General features: G+C 44.1%; 1 protein-coding gene across 32 annotated transcripts in view; it reads left to right on the forward strand.

Annotated features, from left to right (window-relative positions):
* The window catches only part of MAPK8IP3 (mitogen-activated protein kinase 8 interacting protein 3), a 51,508-nt gene that overhangs the window by 19,520 nt on the left and 15,941 nt on the right, over positions 1 to 16,047 (forward strand). For 10 of the 32 annotated variants that reach the window (XM_017745692.1, XM_017745704.1, XM_017745711.1 and 7 more), the window contains 10 exons: positions 3,614 to 3,625; positions 5,249 to 5,266; positions 7,591 to 7,648; positions 8,602 to 8,754; positions 10,081 to 10,162; positions 11,933 to 12,084; positions 12,661 to 12,717; positions 13,187 to 13,357; positions 14,789 to 14,915; positions 15,737 to 15,832. In XM_017745692.1, the coding sequence (XP_017601181.1) occupies positions 3,614 to 3,625; positions 5,249 to 5,266; positions 7,591 to 7,648; positions 8,602 to 8,754; positions 10,081 to 10,162; positions 11,933 to 12,084; positions 12,661 to 12,717; positions 13,187 to 13,357; positions 14,789 to 14,915; positions 15,737 to 15,832 (926 nt within the window). The remainder of the gene's footprint in view (positions 1 to 3,613; positions 3,626 to 5,248; positions 5,267 to 7,590; positions 7,649 to 8,601; positions 8,755 to 10,080; positions 10,163 to 11,932; positions 12,085 to 12,660; positions 12,718 to 13,186; positions 13,358 to 14,788; positions 14,916 to 15,736; positions 15,833 to 16,047) is intronic. The other 22 variants (XM_017745696.1, XM_017745714.1, XM_017745698.1 and 19 more) reach the window with 12 other exon arrangements.

Consider the following 16,047-nt stretch of genomic DNA (forward strand, 5'->3'; position numbering starts at 1 on the left):
TTTCCTGCATCAGGACAGTACAAGTGGTCTCTGAATACTCAGGTGATACAGGCAGGTGATAGAGTTTATAACAGTGTAGCTCATTTTCCATGTTACTGCTTGCTTTAAGGAGCCTTAGGACACATGAGGACTCCAGAAACAACGGGTTATGTGTACTTACTGGCAAGAGATCTGATCTGAAAGCGAACGCTTCCTTTCTGGAGACAATCCATATAGAGTAATGCTTATGGATAATCTTATAAATTTGGTTCTATATATATGTCCAGAAAAGAATGAGCTGAAGTGTGTCACGCAGACTTGCAGCAGCTCACCTTTGCCCAAATCAGGAAGGTACTTGCATCAGCTTTGATATGTCTTGTGTCAGGGCCCTCAAAAAGCATATGTTTCTGCAGGGGGGATAGATTTTGCCCGATTAACCAAAAACTTAACCTTTAAGGTGTGGACTGAAAACTGGAAAGGAGTGAATACAATACTACTTGTTTGATGAAAGACAAGTATTTGTGAAATTGTACTATTACAGCCAATAGTGTGACTGGAATTAAGAACAAGAACCAGACTATCATCAGAATGCTCGCAAATGGCTTTTTGATATGGGTATGTTTGGATTGGGGTTTTTTTAAATCGTGCTAGCCCTGCAGCATGCAATAGAGCCCTCATGCCATTGCCTAAAGCATAAAATCATTTATTGTTTCACCTTCAACTCAACTCAAGATTGCCAGAAGAAAAAAAATCTGCAGAAGACTCAGGATGAACACACAGGCTTTCTCTGCCTGCAATGGGAGCCAATCTGTGCAAATATTTACAAAATCAAGAATTTAGAAGGAAAAGCAAGATTTCCAGGTTTGAGAATCCCCTGGATGCTGGTAGCCATTTGCAGAAGGGCTGGGGCTCCTGCTTAAAGGGAAGCTTGACAGTAGGAACTACATGTGATGGTTAAAGCTGTGGAATGAATTTTGGTTAGCCAGCTCCATACATTATCAGGAGCTCTCTTCCTAGCAGAATCAGAGCACTAAAACCACAGATAATCTTGCCAGTGACTATATGTTTTATCTTGGTCCTTGGGTGCTTCCTTATCAAGGAGCCTTGGGTTGATTCTGCAGCTCTGTCTGCTGATCACTGTGCCAACTGCTGCTTTTCTTCTCCCCCCAAAATGGCTGGGGTATCAGGTATTATTGGCTTGAAAGAGTTACTGTTCTGGAAATTTACTTGCTTGGCATATGAATGGCTTCAGACAATGTGCTTCCCACTTTCCTGCCTTCTGGAAATCCACTTCCTCTTGGGATTACCCTGTAGCCTGACCCAGTGATCAGCAAGAAATGCAGATTGTTGTTTTCAAAGGGCAAAAACTTTTTGTTGCCCAAATCTTGCATGGTTGTTCACTACAGTATCGGATGAAGTGAAAGGTGCTTCACCTCTTCCTGCTATAAGGCTGCCCAAAGACTTCAGTGTGGTGAGATGTCTGTTGTTTGGTAGTTAGCACTTGCAATAAAAATGTACAAAGACTTTGTTGAACAGTTGCCATGTAAGTGCAGGCCCTGAAGATCACAGTGTAGTTTCTGAAGTCTGCAGCGTGGCTTACAAGGAGGACATTTCTGTGCTGGGACCATTTTCTGGCCTGAGCACAGGAGCAGAAACCTTGCAGGTGATCCCATGGCGGGCCAGCAAAATAGGAAGGCTGGTTCCTTTTCAAACCTGGGAGATGGACTGTGATGGAATCAGGTAGTTCTGTGCCTTTTTTTTGTGATAAACATGGATCTACGTAATCCTTTGGCTGAGTTCTGGCTACTGACTCTGGCACATAAGAGTGTTTTAAAATGAACACAAACGTTGCTGATTGTACAGAGGGAGGAAGCACAGAGAGATCTCAGGGGTCATGTCTCTCAACAAGAAATGAGACTGGTACTTTTATTTGGCTTTGCCCAATAAAAAGCACAAAAGAAAGTCTGGTAAAGACAGAAGCAAAGAGCTAGATCTTAGGGCTGACAAAAATCTGTCAACACAGTCCCAAATTTTGCCTTTTTTATTAGGTAGAATGTTCTCTCTTTGTGCTGTACCTTTGAGTCTGAAGAGACACGGAGGAAATGGTGCTTTATGAACATGATGTAAGAAACAAGATCCACAAGCTGAAAGAGTTCTCTTTAGGCCATATTTGGAGCTCACTTCTTTCTGTAAATCATATTAATGAATGACTATAAGCTCACTTAAGTGAAGACTTATTACTTCCTCCAGTCTCTCAAAACTTGGCAATCTGTAAACAGTATACTCTTTTTTTTTTTTTTGTCTCAGTTTCTTAAAGAAAGGGAAATCTCATTAAAGAGGACCTTAAAAACAGGACTTACAGAAATTACCTTGAGCAGCGGCTGGCAGGCAAATCTGATTCCAGAATGGAAAATCCCATTTATTTCTGGTACAAAATTGGCACCCTTCATGTTTTATTATATTAAATAAAACGTGCAGGTTTCCCCCACCTCTAATACTGCTTTACATATATGGGTTTGTATAGGAAGTATTCTGGAGAAAATGTGGAGTGAGAACAATTATTTACTAATGGGTATTGAGGACCAAATTCCCTTATTTCTCCTACAGACTTAGGAGCACTAGTTGTCTGTTTTCCTGCATATTCACTTGTTAATCATAGGTGATTCTGGGTAGACTCCTGTTCTCCCATCTCACCTTTTCTCAGCTCCCCACCTTCTACCAGATCTCCCTTCCTGCTCTTCCCTATCCGAAGTGTTTCCAGACACAAACAATCACTAGCAGTTTGGTTGTGTTCAGTGGACAGGTCCTTTTACTGAGGGTGATGAGCAGATTGCCCAGATAAGCTGTGGCTACCCTATCCCTGGAAGTGTTCAAGGCTGGGTTGGATGGGGCTTGGAGCAGCCTGGGATAGTGGGAGGTGTCCCTGCCTATGGCAGGGGGTGGAACTGGGTGATCATTCCGACCCAAGCCATTCTGTGATTCAGGTCTAGGATAACCAACCATATTTGCTTTGGAAATTAAACAACAGGGGGTCTGTGGTGAAGACAAAAATGCAGCCTTATTAGCGGTAAGTTTATATACAGTGTTGTGTACAGAAGTTGAAATGGGATTATCAAACTAAGTTCCAGCATTACACTGTACAAAAAAAAGGTTTTAAGTGCAACCAGTTATTTTTTTCAAGCTGAAGCGTCACTGGAGAGCAGTTACTGTCAGAGGATCCAGCTGTTAAAATCACAAGGGGAGGGGAAGTGAGAGGTAGTGGGAATGAGCTGTTCTGCATTTAGTGGTACATGACTAAATAAAGGCAAAATAAAGGTTTACCCAGTCCAGGAAGATCTGATTGCCTCAGATTCACGTCTGGAAATCTGGGGGTAGCTGAGGCATGTGGTTGCAGTTGTACCACGGGTTACCTTTCCTTGTTTTTTTTTTTCCTGTCCTATATGTAGAGTCATGCCATCAACAGCTATGGCAGGTCCTGTCCTTACTATTTCATGCCTTTTGACATTGAAATGGCTGAATCATTGTTAATTTTTTTTGAACAAAATTTTGATTTTGTTGGTTTCAGTCACTGATTGATCCTTTTTCACTTCCTTTTTCCCTTGTCTCTCTGTGCTTCGCTGGACATGGCGCATAGGGGAGTTCTCAGGTGTGTATCTCCTGCTCAGTTCTCCTTGTTTCTTTTTTTCTGGTTGAGTTCGGATGATGTGGTATACACGTGTGATACTCCCCTGCTCTTGTCCAAACACGGTTGGCTTTGCAGACTTCTCCCACCTCGCCTTGCTTGGTTGCCTCACACTGGTGGGTCCCTGCAGCAGGAGGTCCCTGCTCTGCTCATGCTCCTGCTGCCTTTCAATGCACTTTCTCTCGCGTGGCTGTGGGCAGGTTTGCTCCACAGTGTCACACTGTCCTCTCACTCAACAGAGGGCTTTTTTTCTGCCAGGAAGGGTACTTGTAGCAGAGGTCGGGTGGGCACAGACTGAGTAAGGGTCCCACTGTCCTCCCCGCAGCCTGTGCTGTGAGGAGTCCCTCCATGTGCCAGTGGCTGTGGGGGGTTACCTGGTGCGAACCAACTCCCTTCAGGTATTGCGGCAGTGACATTAAAGACACTTTCGTGATGGGTTAAAGTTGCAAAGCCTCTGTCTTTGGTGGAAACTTTGCCTTTCTGGCAGGAGTTGGGTGGTGGCTCTGTCCTTTGTTGGAGGAAGCTGCTTGCTGCCCCAAGGCCATGCTCTGCCATCAGGTTTGCACCTGCTTGTAAAATACACTTGGGCCCTGATGCAATTTTAGTTGAAGTCAAGGGGATCTCTCTTGATTACAGTGCAAACTGGGTGAAGTTTGCCCTGTAGTAAAGGTGGTGACCCGATAGCTGCCATAGTGTGATGCGCCATCAAGCTGTGCCACGTCCCTATGCCCGGCGCTGCTCAGTGTGGGCTCTGTGATGATACCAAGAAAGGGATGGCATCATCCCTTCTTTTCATTCAAACTGGTTTTACTGTAAGCCACATTTTTTGTGGACATTCCTCAGAAAACCTCCCACTGAAGTTGGAGTTTGTTGCCGTGTGGAGGTGGATTTGGACCTTTTTAGGCCAGATGAAAGCTTTGATACTCACCCCCACTTTTGGTTTTTTCCCCCCTGCTACTGTCTTTCCCTCACCCTGTTCATAATGTCTATTGACCTGCCTTTGTTGTGGTGATGGGAAACTCAAGGATGTATCATACAGGGAAAATGATGAAGATGAAAGAAGCAGATGAGGTCATCTCCAAGCTTATCCTGACATCTGTTGTGATAGGACAAGGGGCGATGGTTTTGAAAAAAAAGAGGGGAGATTTAAATTAGATATAAGAAAAATTTCTTTTGCAATTAGGGTGGTGAGGCCCTGGCACAGGTTGCCCAGAGAAACTGTGGCTGCTTCATCCCTGGGAGTGTTGAAGGCCAGGTTGGATGGGGCTTGGAGAAACGTCGTCTGGTGGGAGGTGTCCCTGCCTGTGGCAGGGGGCTGGAACTGGATGTGTTTTAAAGGTCTCTTTCAACCCAAACTGTTCTGTGACACTCCAAGGTGAAGTCCCAGTTAGGTCAGGCTGCAGCAGAACAAGATACCTTTCTACCAAGCATCACATGTGCTGACACCACACACTGTACATGTGCTGATGAGCTGCTCTGTTTGCTGTTTACAGACTGGTACTTAATGGCTGCTTTTTTTCTCTTCCTTTCTTCCCCCTTGTCCCCATCTCTTTCTGTTCCCTTTCTCGTATGGGATGGCTCTCATAGTACGGGATGATTTCTTTGGTAAGGCGAAGGCCTTTTTAATTTTTTCTTTTCTCTTCTTTTATTTTGTTTTCTTTTGTTTTCTTTTGTTTTCTTTTTTTTTTTTTAATGTTTATTTTTTCCTGCATTCCTTCCATTCACTCATCATCTGTCCATATGTCTTGCGTCACCTTGGTTTGGTTTTTTGTGGTGGTGGTAGCACCTCTCCAAGAAGCAGGATGCAGCTGCTCTGTAGAGGTGGTTTGGGGATTCTCTTCTGTTTCATTGTAGTTGATGATCCGCTTTGATGCTTCACATTGTTTGCCTGGCTGTGGGAGAAAGATGATACAGGATGAGCTCTGTTGGACAGGGCTCTTCCCAGACCTATCCTCCATTTGCTCCACACCCCAGAGGGTTGAAGAGGTCTCCTTATGGTCTCTCCACACTGAAAGTTTTCTTCCCAAGAGCAGAGCTGTCCCATTACAGCCTGTGCAAGATGATCTCGTAGTGCCATTCCATGGCTCTGGGAGGCTTCATCATGTTCTTTATTGCCAGAGGTGTGGTTAAGGCATTGGGCTGTCACTGCATCACACACAAGTAAGGTAGAAGCTGTGGTGAAGGATACTGACAGAATGCTGTGTGGCCTTTAGTTCTGGCATGATAGCTCACCCTCTTCCCCAGAATTCCTTTCTCTCCCAAAAACAGCTGCAGAGAGGGATGCATGACTCAAGAATATGAAGAAAAAAGACTTAATCCGAAAAATATGGGGATGAGCCTTTCCCTGGATGTTCCTCAGCATCTTTAATGTCCTTGTGCCAATTTAATGCCTTACAGGCTAAATATTTATTTGATTATTTGTATAATCACTAAAAATGAGCAAGAAAAGAATTTAATAAACAGAAGTCTTCTGAGTCATCTGACTTACATGCCGCATGTCACAAAAAAAAAGGGCTGTAGATCCTTCACCTTACCAACCCAAAATACACTGTAGTTTGCACTGCAGTTAGTGTTTCCCATTTTGTGCTGTTGGAATATTCTCTGACACACACTGCCTGAAACATCAAAGTGATTCATTATCTGTCACTAATTTTTCAAAAGTTCTTTGAAAATGCTGCTTCTTACTCATTCTTGCTGGGAATTTGCTTTTGTCATCATAAATTCATCCAGTTTAACTGCGGGAAGAGTTATGTTGGAGTGTTGTGGTGTGTTCTCACTTCTCATGTGCTGCCATCTTCCTCTAACTTCCATTTAATTCAAGTTTGTGTTGTTTTTATTTTCTTGCAAATAATAATTAATCAGCAAATGACGTGTCATGAAAACTGTTGATGTCTTTGCTGTGAAGGAAGAGAGAGTTCAGAGGGCAGGACAAATACTGATGGTGGGGAGACTTCTTCATGCTCTGGGACCTGTGGTGAGATACGAGCTGCACCCCTCAGCACTGTCCTCCAACAGGAGAGGCCTCCCTGTCTTCAGCTCTCAGGTGGCCTCTGTTCCCCACTATAAGACAGAGGCTGACCCTGGGACCCAGCAAGTCCCTGGCAGCAGGAAACAACCCAGATGTGCTTTTGGTCCCTAAATTTTATCGGTTTTATGAAATACTGAATTCGACCTTCACTCTCAGCCCCAGATGTGTCAGTGCTCTTGTAAACCAGTCTGCAGATTGCAGCTGTACGTGGATGCCCAAGTGCAAGTGCAGAGTGTCTGCTGTAGGTGTTGAGTGTGGGTCTGAAGTAGTGAAACTGAGACTTCACATTTTAAAACATCTGTGAGAAAGGTGTTAAAGCTAGATAGAGCAAGGGACAATCTGCAGTCCTGTTAAAATTGCTCTAGCAGAAGGTCAATAATGGGAAGCCTTTCATGTGCATGAAACTTGTCACAACCATGATCCCAAATCATGCAAACAGAAAATTTGGCTTATACTAAGAAACGAAGAAAATCACTAGTGTGCAGATCAGGACTTGGACAGTGTTCTGCTATGCTTGTGAAAAACCCATAAACTCTACCTTCTTTCTGTGAGAGGAATGATAAAAAATGTTTGCAATAGCTCATGGCTGAACCAAGAGTTACTGCCTGGACTTCCCTGATTGGTATTAGTGAAGCTTTCCCCTCTGTCCCTCTCAAAGAGGTCTGTGAAGGCTGGGGTGAGAAGCTAGGTCTGAATTTGGATTCTCTACAGGACACATGGGTGTCTTTGCTGGTGCTGTTTGGTGATTCAGCTAGAGACACTCCACTCTCCACACAGGACACAGGAATCTAGGGAAGCCTAACAAAAGTGATTTCTTTTTTTGGAGCATGAGTTAGGCAGTGCCACAAAAGCTGCATGTTTCTAGGAGAGCAGGTGAAAACTACCTGGCCTTTCTTTTCAGGAATGGGCAAAGAAGTGGGCAATCTGCTGTTGGAGAACTCGCAGCTGCTGGAGACCAAGTAAGGAACTGTCGCATGCTCTGACCTACCTGCCTGGTTATAAATGAGATGTCACCTTGGTCTTGGCCAGAACTGCCTCACTTGTTTATCTAATTGGTTGTCCTGAATACTTGTTCCTTCACTTGTAGAAGATTTGCTCTCCTGAGCTGTTGCCTAACTGTTTCCTTTCTGCAGGCACTTGGGTAAAGCCTCTGGGCATGTGCTGGTAGGGCCTGATGCCATCTGAGATCAATTGCATCTCTAAATTAACTTCAGGGGGAATCCATGTGTCGGTCTGAGCCTCTGTGAGGATGTTGATGATAATAAGGTTTTATTTGCAAGGTTTGGTTTTAGGAAAGAAACTGTTGTCACTTGATTTCTCAACTATTTCGTAGTTGATAGAGGAGAAGCAGACAATGTAATGGAGTTGGTTTTTGAGAAAAGCTGGCAAACCAGCTATTAAAGCTGAGAAGCTGGGAAGGGGAAGGCAGAGTGCTCCCAGGGAGAGCTGGAGAGCCTACTCTGATGGGAAGCTGCTGATTTTATAATTTTAAGATGTTTTGGAGCTGATTGGAATTGCATATTTCTATTGCCATCGTCTACAATTACCCACAACTGCAGATGACAGCAGTTCTGAAAGGTGTGTTTCAGACTTCGTTCTGTCAAAAATAGATACCGGTTGCTCTACACCTGCCTTCTGCGGTGTTCTGCCATCTTCCAAAGGAGAGGTTGGTTTGTTAGTCACGATACAGGAACGGACAAACCTCATCCTGAACCATTATGGTGATTTCTCTGTTCTTCTGCAGCTCCATCTTCCCAAAGTTTAATTTCCCATGAGTCATAGCTGGGCTGAGTTGTTAAACACACTTGTTTCACCTCCCCTTGTAGTGTCTGTGACTTTAGTTAAAGGCCTCTTTTATGGACAGCTGCTGGTTTTGGGCATTTTGGCTTATTGTCCCTTTCACACCTTCAAGAAATGCTTTGAACGTTGTGAAGAATGATTTGATTGCCAAGGTGGACCAGCTGTCTGGGGAGCAGGAAGTGCTGAAGGGAGAACTGGAAGCAACAAAGCAGGCCAAAGCCAAAGTAGAAACCAGAGTCAAGGAGCTGGAGGAGGAGCTAAAGAGGTGAGTGATTACCCAAGGAGCTGGGAGTGAAGAGTGGTAAACCCACCTCGTGTGTTTGTTTTACTCTGTTTCACTCATGGGATTAGCACTGGCGTTCAAAGGTACCTTAGAGAGTACAACAAGGCAGGATGAGGATTCTGCAGCAGCAGCTCCAAACCCAGGCTCCCTGGAGCGAAGCATTAAGGGTTTAAATTTGCAATTAAAAGCCAACCAACCAACAACAACTATCAAAAACACCCAAAGAAAGGGAATTTCAAAACCAGTAGTTTTGAAGGAAACTGCCAAGAGCTTGATCCTCCTAGCAGCCAGGATAGCTCTGAGAGAAGTGAATGCCCGTTCATTTACTGAAAGAGCTCATATGGAGTTGCCCAAGCAGTATTTAAATGCCTATATTGGTAATTGTTTCATTGCTCATGTTAAGAGTGAGAAGAGGCAGAAGGGATTCTAAAGTTCGATACAGGAAGATGCCACTTTTTACCTTCCTCTCAAACTAGAGACACTAAAGCCCAACTGCCCAGCAAAGCCTGGAATGGTTTCACATCCATATACACAAAGCTGCCTCCTGGAGCTCAGAGCAGAACAGTTGCATTGTGGCTGGGTGCACATGACTGCAGGAGCTCAGGGCAGAGGACAGGGTTTGTTCTCCAGCTGAAATCCAGAAGGTTCTGAAGTCTGAGCTCAGAATCACCAAGAGTAACACAGACTGGTCTCTTCATTCATTGTTCAGAATGTCTGAAGTGAAAGTAATCTTGCAAGACGAGAGATTTTTTTAAATGCCTTTTGTAATGCCTCATAAATTAGGAGTTCAAAGAAATTAAAAGCACTCACTTAAATACTTTCAATATTTTTTGTCAGGGTTTGATGTTCTTTACCATTTTGGCAAACTGTTCTTCACATTAGGGGCTTTTTTCACTGTATTGAATCACAAAGAATCAAGAGAATCTTACTGAAACCAGAAGCAGCCCAGAAGAAGCATTTAAGCCAGCATTTTCCCTGTTGAAAATGGCTCAGTTCTCATCAAATATTTGAACGTAGATGCTGGTTCAGAAATAGAAACTGGCTGGATTCTTCCAGTGGTCAATATTTTGGTGCTCACAACAAATGTTTGAGAAAAGGGGGTTGAGGTCAGTGAAGCTGTTCAGAGTAATGTGCTGCCAGAGGGAAGGAAAATGCCAGAGAATCATCTCAGAATTTGTACATTTGGTACACATGGTTTGAGATGGCTCCCTTGTCATGGATGCAGCCAGACTTCCCATAGCTGATTCTCTTCCCAAAGCTAGCTGTGGTGTCACCTGCTGTTTTGATCCCTTTCTTCCTGTTTCCTAGAGTGAAATCTGAAGCGATTGTTGCCCGACGAGAGCCCAAAGAGGAGGTGGAGGATGTAAGCAGCTATCTCTGTACAGAATTGGTATATGACATTACTAAAATGCCTGCGGGGAAAGGGGGTTGATTTACTTACCTATGTTGCTTCGTGTATACGAGTCCTGAGATGCAGATTGATGTGCCTTTGTTAGCAATGAGGGCAAGGCTGGTGAATGGGTTGTGGCTGATGAGCATGAAATCCCTTCATATAACTTTCAAAACAGAATCTGGCAGAGAGGAGCAGCTGACCCAGTGGCAGTACCACTGTGCAGGGTGTAGTTTCTGTAGCCGGGTGCTAGAGCACTGCCCTGCTCAACACCATCCTAATTTAGAAATAAAGTTTAGTGTGCAGTGAGGATTCTCTCTGGGTGTTATGATTGTCAAGCTAATCCAGAAGAGCCTCTCCCCACCTTGGCAGTGAAGATGTAGCTGTGAGGACATCATGCAGCAAAATCCAGTTTACACAGCCAGCTTTGCAACAGTGACTACCACCATGTCTTAGTGCTGCGTTTTTCTTGTTAATTCTTTTCCATAAGCTAGTACTGCCTGTTACAGGGTACAGGCAGAGAAGGCTCGTGGGCTGTTCTTCTAGGACAGCTCTTGAAACTGTTTTGGCTGGGATAGAGGCTTTTCAACAAAGACTAACTGTAAGTGGAAAAAAAAAAAAAAAGGCAAATCAAGCAGTAACAAGATTTTCCTTGTAAATGTCCCTGCCAGGACAGGGAGTTAAATACATTGCTTGTCAGTGTTACTGTTTTCTTTCTTACACAAGGTATCAGAGCAGGTTCAGTTTTAGCTTAAATCTGTTGTCTTATTTGGCGTGAACTTGGTCTATTGAAAATTTAGGTAGATGGGAAGATTTTCAAGTTGGGCTCATGAGCTACTGAAGAGAGTTGGATTTGTTTTCAGCTGAACTGACAGGAGGTCTGGTTCTTTTTTTAATTTAAAAAATAATTTATAAATTCCTCTTTGTTTATACAGTTCTTGTTTTGACTAGTAATACAGATTTGATTAAAAGTCCAGGAGGCTAGAGAGGGCCTTGGTGAGTTTGTGCTATTCCAACTCTCAGCAGCACTTACCAGCCAGGCTGAGCTTGGGAATTGCCACAGTCTAACACAGCCCTGTGCCACCTCCTAGTAATGAGTTCCTGAAATCCTTGCAGTCTTTATTTTGGGCAGATACTTTCTGCAACTTACTCATGTTGTTCTCGTTCTCCATTCTTTAAAAGAGACAAAGACTTTCACTCCTGTTGTTCCCAACCCAAAGCTGCCTGTGCCCTCATTGGAAGGTCAAGTTGTGTCACCAAAGAGGAAAAGGTGTTTCCTTAGTTTCGCGTATCCTATCTTTATCCGTCTGTACTAACAGACTATCTCCTTCCAGTCCTCCTGAGGGGGCAGATGGCATTATGTAGTGCTCCCTGCTGCTTGTGACTGGCTTTGTTACTGAATTAAAACTTTGGTTTCCAGATTTCTGGACCAACGGACCACCGTCAATTCTTACCATTCCTTGAGACTATCAAAGCACCTTGCTGGCAATAGTCCCACACACACTAGTGTGTGTGTGTGTGTGTGTGTGTGTGTGTGTGTGAGGTCTATGTGTTCAAGTTGGTGGTGATTCTCATTCTAATTTCCATGGGTTTGCCGAATACCCAGAGGTCCATGGGCCATAGTTTGGAGCTCACTGTCTGAATTAGCTTCTTGTATGGGGAAATGGGGAGGAGATCAAGCAGGACAGGAGAAGAACTAACAAATATATGTCTGTCCCCTGACTTGCCCGGTACTAACCTCAATCCCATTCCATCTTTTGTTGGCTGAAGCAGTGCTCCTCCCCTCTGCAGGACAACATTCCCATTGCCCAGCGCCGGCGCTTCACCCGCGTGGAGATGGCCCGGGTCCTGATGGAGCGCAACCAGTACAAGGAGAGGCTGATGGAGCTCCAGGAGGCTGTCAGGTGGACAGAGATGATCAGGTGAGGCTGGGTGTTAGGTAACATCCCTGTTTAGGACAGAACCTGTGGTCAATGCAACCCCTACCAACATAGGGTTGAGAAATACTGGGAGTTTTCCAGACTGTAGATGCCTCTCTCCTAATACCAATACTTTCTCTCTTGTTCCTGAACCTGGGCTGCAAATCTCATGTTGCCACCGTTATTTGGAGACACTGGACAGTTGTTTGTCTTGCTTGTTTCTTGCGTGCTTATTAAGCTGGGAGAAGATCTGGAGAGGAGTATTGCTTCTGACTGATGAGTTCTAAAGGCTATGACTTGAAGTGACTCTAACGCTGGAGTCTGTAGTTCCCACACTTTCTGTGGCAGACAATGTTACAGAGAGTTGATAAAACTTTGCGTTAAACACGCTTACTTGCCTTTCACGTCAGTGTTGATACTTAAAGTGGTTGGGTGTGTTTGCATTGAAGATGAGTGCATGTCCCTTTCCCTGATGTCTTAGAATGAATTCTGACTTTTGACATGGCTTCCTTAGTGGAAATGACCTGATGCTTGGCAGAGATGCAGAAATTAACTTGGTTCTGCTGTGTTTGTCCATAGAGCTTCCCGTGAGCACCCATCCGTCCAGGAGAAGAAGAAATCCACCATTTGGCAGTTGTAAGTTCTTTGGTGGTTTGTGCAAGATTAAGAAAAGGGAGTGTTGCTGTTTCTACTTCAGACAGCAACTTAGTAGACTCTGACATTAATGTCAGGTAGAAGTGTTGTTGGCTTAACCTTTGTGCCTTCACGGGCTTCCTTTGTCCTTAGTGAAATTAAAATTAGATCTGACCATGCGCATTGATTTTGTTTTACAAGCTGAAAAAGTTCATGAGTATCCTGGAATGGAAACATTTATACACTCACAGTCAGTTGTAATAAAGGGCTGTTTTCAGAAGGTACCTATTTCTGGAAGCTAAGAACATGTCAGTCAAACCAAGGACGTAGCTCTGGGTTTCAATAGAGCAGTTTTTGTAATGGGCTTAACAGCTTTTGATCCCATACCTCTTGCTTCCCCTTTTGTGTATCTTATGGTGCCTGTCTCTCCAGGTACCTTTTCTCTTACTTTTTGGCCTTTTTCTGTCCCTAGCTTCAGCCGTCTGTTCAGCTCTTCCTCAAGTCCTCCCCCAGCAAAGAGGACCTACCCCTCTGTGAATATCCACTACAAGTCTCCCACCACGGCGGGGTTCAGCCAGCGGCGCAGCCACACCATGTGCCAGATCTCCTCCGGCAGCCGCACCCTCGAGTTCTTCCCTGACGAGTGAGTTGCAGGGCTGTGTGCCAAGCCAGGCCCCCCTGCAGCTCTCCCAAAGAGCAGCAGTGTTTAAAATAAGCTGGTTTCCACTTTAGAAACAGTCTGTGTGACGTTAGTATTTCTCTGTTCTGTGTGGTTTATCTCCCTGTGCTTTCACTGATCAGTTACTATATGGATGAGTTCAGCAAATCTTGTCCTCCCAAACATACAGTAGCCATGTTTTTCTAGGCCATGATGGATCATCTCAGCAGGGACCACTGGAGCTTGAGTTGGCCTCGCTCTAGTTCTGCACTTGTATTAGCAGACTGGGGTGGAATGAAGGAGGGTTTTTGTGGTGGAATGTGATGGCAGCATCAGGACAAAGGGATAGAATGTCAAGGCGTTTAAGTGAAGATAAAAGTTCTCTCCACAGCGCATTTAAGTTCCAGTACTTGGTTTTAATCTTAACCATGCTAAAAATGAGCCTCTGGGTATAGGTATTACAGTCTTACCCCAATTCTTTGTGCCCCTGACATGAAGGGAGAAAACTCTTTTGTGCTTTACCTGACTTCACAAGATGTTCTGCCATTGCAAAGATTGTGTGGTTTCACATGGGGTGTGTTTTTATGGAAGGACTTTGGAGAATGTGGTGGTAAAGTAGGATAACTTCTACAATAAAAAGGATTTGTTGAAAAGACACTGTATCTTGTAGAAAGGTAAATTTAAACTTTATAGATACCCACTGCCCTTATTCCGTCTTTTTCTCTGATGATGTCTCACAGTCATGCTGTGGTGTCTGAGTGCTTCCCAGCAGTGGATTACATAATGGAGCTGCCCACGGGATTTAATTTTTCTGCTGATGCTGTTTGTACCTCAGAATGATACTTTAAAAACCTATTGAGAGCTGAAGCTGACAAACAGCATTTGCTTATATTAAAACATGTCTAAAAGCTCACAGATAAATTTTTGGTTTAACCTTTGCCAGTGCAAAGCTGGAGTTGTTCTGTTGGAACCAGAAGTTAGTGCATGTTTTCCTTATCAGCAGAGAAAGCTTAAAAATGGACAGAAAAATCCATAGTTGAGTACAATGAGGAGGGAGAGAACTCAAAATGCCTTCCTGATGGAGACATTAGACTGGTAAATTGTAACAGCTCAGCAAAAATTGCTGTCATCTCCTAGATTCATAGGCTTTAGAGAAGGATTATTCCCTGTTTCTGAAAGGCTCTTGGAACATCCTAAGTGGTGATGACAATGACTTGGCTTGCCACGTCTCTCAGGTCAGAACTGCCTGTGTCTGCATCTCAACAGAGTTTTTCTGTCTCTGATTGCCTACATCTGTTTTCACAGCTGGATTTGGTTTGCTGTGTGTGACCTTCCCTGTTCTGGCCCCATTCCCTTCACCCTCAGCTTCTCTCTTTAACCATGAGTTGGAAGGTGACGCTGTGCTTCTCTCCTCAGTGACTGCACATCCTCGGCACGCCGTGAACAGAAGCGGGAGCAGTACCGGCAGGTCCGGGAGCACGTGCGGAACGATGATGGGCGGTTGCAGGCCTGTGGCTGGAGCCTCCCAGCCAAGTACAAGCAGGTAGGGACCATGCTCTGGACAGGCTGAGGGGGAGGTGACTTTAGTCATTGACATTAATTTAGAGGTACCATGTGCATGTTTTGTTTGTATGATAGTTGTAGGCACAGACCAAATTAATGTTCTGTTTATCTCCACCAAAGTCAGTAGAAGGACATCCTCTGCATGAAAATACTGAAACTGAAAAGCACGTTAAACCAAAAGAAATTAAACTTTTCCATCCAGAGTCTAGTTCTTTTTTTTTTTTTTTTAATTTCCTTTGTTATAATTGGGCTGGAACATTAGTTATTTCATTTATACTTTGAGAACTATAACAATCATTTAGTGTGAAAAACAAATCCAGTTTGTGCCCACTTCTTCCATCAGTAACACAAAATCAAACAGTATCAGCCTTACTTGTTGGGTTATGATGCATTTCACTGGTCAGAGACCCCCTGAAAGGGAGGAGCCTGGCAGCATGGCTTGGAAGTTTCAGGCCATAGAATCATAGAATCATTAAGTTTGGAAAAGACCTTTAAGATCATCAAGTCCAGCTGTCGATGGAAGGTAATGTTGGTGTCCTGACTCTTTGCAGGGAGCATCCTTTCTCTATCAGCAGGGCAATGTGTAACCTCTGTTGGCCATCACTGGGGCAGTGATGACTGTGAGATTGTCTCTTGAGTGCACTGCTCTTCTCCCCTTAAGTACTCTGTTTCACAGAAGACATGATAGGAAGCCTCAGCAGCAGCCACCTCTGATTGGTTCTGCCACACTGATTCCATCTCTCTTGCCATATCCCAGTGTTTGCAGCTTTATACTGTCTTTTTTGTCTTCTCTCCCCCTAGCTGAGTCCCAATGGTGGTCAGGAAGACACTCGCATGAAAAATGTCCCTGTGCCTGTGTATTGTCGTCCACTAGTAGAGAAAGACCCAACTATGAAGGTATGTTGTTTCTGGTTACCATGCAGTCCAGAAAGGGGACATGAGATATGCAAAGAATTTGGGTCACTAAACCTGCAGTTTTTACAACAATCTGAATTCTTCTGACATTGTAGATTCCGAATTCTATCTTCCACTTTCTTTTTTTTGAATGGTGGTTTCTAGTCAATGTAGGAAAAAGTATTTTAGGACACAATTCTCAGCTGGTTCTGGTTGCT

This window comes from Corvus brachyrhynchos, unplaced genomic scaffold, assembly GCF_000691975.1.
Source record: "Corvus brachyrhynchos isolate BGI_N302 unplaced genomic scaffold, ASM69197v1 scaffold369, whole genome shotgun sequence".
NCBI lineage: Eukaryota > Metazoa > Chordata > Aves > Passeriformes > Corvidae > Corvus > Corvus brachyrhynchos.